Source organism: Heloderma suspectum, chromosome 1, assembly GCF_057233095.1.
Source record: "Heloderma suspectum isolate Gila_16-S chromosome 1, 16-S_ref, whole genome shotgun sequence".
Taxonomy (NCBI): domain Eukaryota; kingdom Metazoa; phylum Chordata; class Lepidosauria; order Squamata; family Helodermatidae; genus Heloderma; species Heloderma suspectum.
The window spans coordinates 128,828,643-128,835,631 of NC_139458.1; the positions used below are offsets into that span (position 1 = coordinate 128,828,643).

Consider the following 6,989-nt stretch of genomic DNA (forward strand, 5'->3'; position numbering starts at 1 on the left):
GTTTAGCAAAACATGTCGCAATGATAAAGACTAATAATCTGTTGATGGAGGGGGAGTTGTTAATGGGAGCTCATAAAATCTCTTCCAGCTCAGCATGGACAGGATTCTTGCATGTGTCTAAACAGCTAAAGGAAGCCTGGAGAAATTAATTGGATACAGACTAGAGCACTGATTGTAACAAACACTTGACTTCTTTCCCCAGTAATCAAGACAAGACTGCAGTCGTTGCAGAGGGGAGTCAATGAGGACACATACTCAGGAATAATAGACTGTACCAGGTAAGTGATCTTTCTGGTGATCATGAGTAGGTGAAGTTTGGGCAGCTGTCCCAGGAATGTCACTAGTGAATAGCTTTATAGGGGGTTACTAACTAAACAATGGTGTTATGGATATTTGCAGGCATAAAAACATATTTTTTATTTGCATAGGAGTGTGTTGCTTGGTTTTCTGCGAGAAGCATTCAGAGCTACTTAAATCAAATTGTGGGGCTCTTATTAAAATGTAACGAAGCCGCTAGCGAGGCCCATTGGGAGATTCCAACGCTGAAGGGAACCTCCTCTTCCTCCCCAGTCCTCTATTCAGCATTGCTCTTGGCACCCACTGCTAGCAGGCTTGAAAACCCACCCATCACCCAATGTTGGGCCCCAGCCAGGCACGTGACCATTTCATTTTCATGTCATCTATTTCATTTCTATACCACCCAAGAGCTGAAGCTCTCTGGGCAAATACAAGATAATAAAAACATAATATCAGATTTCTAACATAGAACATTTAAAACAATTTTTAAACAGCTAAAACATTTACAATCACTGGTGTAGGTTCTTCTTGGGTGAGGCAAAGTAGCCATTCGGTAATTTGGGCAATTCTCAGCAGAATACCCATTTGGATGAGCAGGAAACTAGCCCTTTCGTCTCTTTTGAAATCCTATTTTTAGAAACTGGGGGTTGAGTGTCTTGAGCTTTTCTTTGCTCCCACTACTTTAAACTGAAACTGGTATGGATAGACCATACTTCAGGTTGGGGGGGGGGGGCGTGGAGCACCTTCAATAGCATGCCAGATTTTTCTCTATAAAGATTTAATAAGTCTTTCCTTTTCTGATTCATTCATTCTGTGTGTTTGTGTTTACCTTGCCTTTAGGGCATTGTGTGAAGTAATATGCTGATGGGTAAAAGTCTGTTTGTTAGAGATAACTGTGTGCCATAAAGCATGTTGGCTAATGGATGTTCCAGTTGGCAAAGCCAGGGTGGGAGCTGTGATGGGGGCGAATGCGTGTAGTCTCATTTGTTTTACTTTGTTTACCTTTTTAGGAAAATCTGGCGGAATGAAGGGCCCACAGCCTTTTTTAAGGGGGCATATTGCAGAGCTCTGGTCATCGCCCCACTCTTTGGGATTGCACAAGTTGTCTATTTCATTGGCATTGCTGAATTCATCCTAGACATGCTTCCGAGACGCCGAGATTAACCCCTCACACCTTTCTTCTTCCAATTGGAATCCATCGTAGTCATCTTTGCCATTGTGGTGTCAGAGCAATGGCAGAAACGGTTGAAGCAGTAACAGTGGGAATGAATGTTGTCTTCAAGCAGTTACTTTTCCTCCCATCAAGATGGCCCCCACCATTGCCCCACGGAGGATCCCTAATGCATATTTACCTTTTAATAATCAGTCTCAAAGACACTAGCTAGCACCAGCCATCTTACAGGCCTGGTGTTTCTCTTGGCTAGGGGAAAGTGAGCCACCCATGTCCTCTGAATTACCAACACATCAAGAAGGAACAAAAGAACTGGACATCTCCCCACTGCCCCCATTCTTGGGATCAGGGCTGTGAGGAAGACGAGGGGCTGGTACCCATTATAAGGAAAGCCACTTTGTCAATTGAAAAGGCAGGTAATTGCTGAAACCAACATTTTTGTTTTTATATAGGTCTTCTAAACATCCCTCCCCCAAATTAGCTGGACTTTAATGAACTCTTCGGATATTGAAGGAGGAGGAAAAGGGGAAGGTGCGTCTTACATTTGTTTTTATGAAAGGGACAACCTTTCCCTGCAGTTGTGCGCGCCACCTCTAAAGAGCACTGTGGAAACACAGTGCTATCCAGTGTCATGACCAACTGTGAACTGTTGCGACAGGGGGATACTGAATAATTTTGGGATCAATTTGTTTTTGTTTTAATGCAGGATATAAAAAAAAAACCCAACTCAGTAATACATTCCTTCCAATCAGTCTGGCTGGTGCTGGTAATGCTGCTGTCCCGTCCAGTGTTTCAGTTGTCTGTGTCTTTTAACCTGTGCCTAGAAAATGTGTATTCTTCTGTTGTTTCCTTCTGGGACCACAGATAATGCCAAGGAGTACAGTGGAAAGAGTTTATCTCTGTTATGGCTGTTAGTACTACACAATGCCAGATGGTACAGAGAGACAAAGCTCAGCTGAAATCAGTGGGAATTATCTTGCACATTTTTTGAAGTCCAGGTGCACCGAAGTCAAAAGAATTAATCCGTTTCACGCCAGCTGTGTTACCAGTTTTGTTTTTTAGCTGAACTCCCAATGAATTGTGTTTTAGGGATGCCAGCTAGTTGTCTTATTCACGCTAAAATTGGCAGCTGGGGGTGGTTTGTGTGTCTGCAACTTCCACAGGGACCTCCATACATATATGTTCTCCCTCCAAGGTGAGGCCTGGTTTTCCTCTGTTCTTTTTAGCAGTTGCTTAGAAACGACTTTGCTTTGATAGAAAAGTAGAAAAACCAATGCTAATATTGGTCATTTCTCATTTGTTTTACTGGCCCACTTTGCATGATCATGGATGGGAAATAAGCCATGCTGGCTTATTCCTCTTCTCCCCTGCTCCTGGGCCTGTGCCGGCTGCATGCCAGTGGACTTGCATAATTACCCTTGGCAACGTGGTTTGTCCTATCATGCAAACCCAGTCAGGGTGGCTTGTTGCTGTGGGTAACAAGCCACCCAGAACTCTACAACAGCCCATAGATTCTGGGTGGCTTGTTACCCATGGCAACAAGCCACCCTGGCCAGGTTCGCATGACACAACAAGCTGCGCTGCTAAGCATAATTATGCAAATCCCCCTGGAACATGCAGGGGGTGAGGGATAAACCATCGTGGCTTATTTTTCTCTATGTGATTGTGCAAACCCGGTCTCTGTCTTTGGCTCTGTTTCACTTAATCGAGTCAGTTAATTACCTGCTTCTCCAGTGCTGACAAAGTGACCTAGTTTGCACAATCAAATCCACTCAGAGTGGCTTAAATAAATCAGCCAAATGCAATTAAATAAGCCACCGTGGTAGGCAGGCACCCATGGGCTGCTTTAGGGTTGTGGGTGGTTTGTTAACCATGCCAACAACCCACCTTCACCAGGTTCGCACGACACAACAAGCTACAAGGGGTGTGGGGTGGTTTCCGGAATGGGTGTCTGTAAACCACGGTGGCTCATCGACACGATCGTGTGAACCAGGATGTTGCTGTTTGAATTTCCAGCACTGCAGGACAATTAAAAAAAAAATCTCTTAAAGCAAGGGTGGGGGAACATGTGCCCCTCCAGATGTTGTTGGACTCCAGCTCCCATTAGTCATAGTCAGCATAGCCAGTAGTAAGGGACGATGGGGGTTGCAACATCTGGAGGGCCACACATTCCCATCCTTTTTTTAAAGTTTTATAAAACCCTTTGGGGGGGGCACTGTACAAATTTTGCAGACAACTTGGCTTGAGAGGCCATTGGCTTGCAGTTTGGGCTTTGTTTTCTTGTTGCTCTGCCTCTGTAGATTGCTTTAAATGCTACTTGTAAGCCAGTCCATACAAAGGAATTTTATACACAGATGATGTCCCTATTCGCAACTGCTCTTGGTGTTGTCTTAAATATTATGAATATTCATGTCACTGTTGGACTCTTTGAAGAGAAAGGAGAGTTTTGTTGTTGTTTTTAATGTGGCATTCGTTTTGCTTTTCCATGGTATGTAAATAAGGCCTTGAAAATCAAATGTTAAAAATCTCTGTGCTGAAAGGCTGATTGTAGGGCTGCAGGTGCTGACTCACAAAATAATTGAGATAAATTGCTAGGACTGGTTTATAATAGGAGCTATATTTAATAATTTAATTTGCTTCATTTCATGCTGCTTTTTATCACTGTAAGTCCTTGTTCACTTTAGCATCTAATCAGTGTTTAAAACTTGTGTTTGCAATATATATCTTGCCTGGATGGCCAAATGCCATTTCGAAGGAGGAAGGCCTTAAGGGACTCACTGCCGCTGCTACCAAATATACTGACACGTTTGAGCACACTATAAAATCACCGATTCTCTACCAAGGCCAGGAACATCTGCAACAATGTGTTTTGGTATTTCTGAAACAGAAATCAAACAACTCTTTGGTGATTTGAGAAGCACAATTTCTAGGGTGAGTTTATGCACTTTAAAAAGCAAAGAGCAGCTGAGACCTTGTTTTAAGCAACCCCTTGCAAGAAATCCTTTTTAAAAAATATGTTTGTCAAGTGAAGAAAAAATGGAACAGGGCACAAAATATAACTTGTACTGGTGCGTGTGAGATTTATGGTTGGAAGCTTTATTTTAATTCCAGGTGAACAAACCTTTGCCCAAGGGTTTATGGAGGGACACTGGTGGAAAGACAATCATCAGTGCCTAGAATATGTTCCAGTTAGCAATGCTGCTACTATTGCCAGCTGCTGCTTGTCTTTCCAGGCAAATTTCCTGCTGAGACGTGGGTCAGCACTGTTGCTGGTAAAGGGGAAAGGGCACTACTTTTAGGCATAAAGGAAAACATTCCTAAGTTCCCATTTTAGTAAAACATAGGTTATTTTCAAGGCCTCCATATAGCAAATGAAATGCTTAATCCTGACAGTCTTATTTCTGTATTCTAACGACATATCTATGCTGCAGACATAAACCATTCATATGAGTTTAATTAAATGTTTAAAATGTTAATGGTTGAATGCTCCATTGGAGGCCCTTGTGCTCTCACGGGACCACAGTTCACTGGGTTCCAAGTGAGGAAGCTGTGAATAATTTAAATTTGCAGTGTAGATCTACTTTAAAGTTGGCTCTTCCTAGGCTTCCAAGCTCCCAAAGGAAAAGTCCAACCTGTCCACTTATTAGGGCTTTCAAACATAAGGTCCAAGGACTTTTATTGGCTCTTTGAGGACTCTAATATGGCCCCCAGCATCCCTGCCTCATTCCACGGCCATTTTTAGGGATGCCTCTTGTAGAGCAAAGAGACTGACTTGGCAATGGCAGCTAAGGCTTACCGTGGCATCAGCGCCTTACCCATTCCTTTTACATTTGCAGTGCTGAGTATTGCGTGAGGGACATTGGCTGGAATCTGCAGCCAGAGTTATAACTGCGTCCACAGCACAGCTTCTTGTTCCATTTATTTTTGCTTCTTTCCAGTTGCCCCTCTTTGTCCTTGTACACTCCAGTGCTGCCTTTTTTCTGTAGTGTTTGTAGTCCTCACATGCACAGGAATTATTTGCAGGTAAGCAGCCCCCAACTGTGTGTTGGCAAGTCGATATGCTAGGGGTAGGCCCTTGAGACAGTTGCTTGAGACAAGGGGCTGGGTCACAACAGAGCTGTTAGTTCCTTCCTATGGCGGTGAACCATCTGAAGTGGGAGTGATAATTTGGAAGCGGGGTTGGGGGACTGATGTTTGTGGAAGTGAAATGGAATGGAATCAACATTTTTTGAGAAATATATGGAAGTGGTCCCTGGATATCTAGTTGGAGAATTTGGCCCTCCAGCTTATTTGGGTTGACACTCATGCTATAGGTGGTGATCCCTCAAGCTTAGGAAGTCTTGCATTACAGTCTCCAACATAAACATCTGCCTGTAATGCCCTGTGTATGTCTGTTAGTCTTACACATAAGGTCACACCTTTTGTTCTGAGTTAATTTGGAAGAACGACTAACACCTAACTGTGTATTCGTAATCACCAGTGTGAATTACAGTCCCTGTTCTAGCCATAATCATGCACTGAAATAATAAAATCTGCAATTTTGTGTCTCTACAAAAGTGTGGTTGCACTTTTGTACCTATAGTCAGAATGGTTAAAGTGTGTTAAGGGATAATGTCTCAGCCATTCCATGCTGAGAAGCAAGTAACTTTTGAGTGCTGTAACTCATTCACTAAATAGGGACTAGCTGTCCAATTTGTGTGAGCTCTAAACAGTTACAGGTTTGTAGTTCAACAAGGTTTAGGAAGCTCTAGTGACTAAATGACACAAAGGTCATTTAACAAACTTGTTGAATCCCTCTCCAGTTCTAAAAATGCCAGTGCTTTTAAATAAAAATGGAGAATGCCATTGAAAAACCTGAAATTCACAGCCTGTGATTTAACATCTTATGAAATTCTCACTTAGACATACCGCTTGAGGATGAGTGTCTAAAATAACATTTACAGGAAAAAGTCTCATCATGTGCTGACTTTTCTCTGTTGTTCTTCAGTGATAAAACTATTTCATGAATGTTGCCCCTCAAGTATTCAGCCGTGTCTTAAAAGACAGTTGATTTTTGATCCTTCTTCAGTCCATGGCTAAACAAAAATCTGTCCATGTGCGCATGATAGCCAGAGTGTTGCTGTGATGACATTCTCCTGTCAAATGATTCTTTAAATTCACACAAACATACAGTCTTTACTCAGGCATGCTCAAGTAGAAGATTTTTGTCCCAGGCAAGAGAGAGCTGTGTAAAGTCTGTCTTTTTTAATGGTAAAAAACCAGCCAGAGTTTAGTTCTACGTCATCTGTGTGGTAATGATTTTTATTTTATTTTCTTCATCTCAATTTATCATCCAAATCAAAATTTAAATGCAAGAGTAGATAAAACCACATAATAAAATGCATTCAAAGTCCCATTTGTCTCTGGCTTGCCTCTTATATGTACCTTGTCCTCTGATATTCCAAATGTAGCAACCAGATACTGTAAAAATGCTTTGGCTTTTAGTTACACAGTTGATTATAATCATTGCAACATAATTAGT

At 42.2% G+C, this 6,989-nt stretch overlaps 1 protein-coding gene across 2 annotated transcripts in view; it reads left to right on the forward strand.

Moving 5' to 3' along the window:
- The window catches only part of SLC25A22 (solute carrier family 25 member 22), an 89,741-nt gene extending 85,196 nt beyond the window's left edge, over window positions 1–4,545 (forward strand). The window contains exons 10-12 of one of the 2 annotated variants that reach the window (XR_014792159.1): window positions 203–278; window positions 1,308–2,897; window positions 3,012–4,545. Coding sequence is in view for 1 of the 2 variants with exons in the window: in XM_084856719.1 (XP_084712845.1) it covers window positions 203–278; window positions 1,308–1,461 (230 nt within the window). In the remaining variant the exon portion in view is untranslated. Of the gene's footprint in view, window positions 1–202; window positions 279–1,307; window positions 2,927–3,011 lie in introns of those variants that run through there. The other variant, XM_084856719.1, reaches the window with a different exon arrangement.
- Window positions 4,546–6,989: the final 2,444 nt, after the last annotated feature.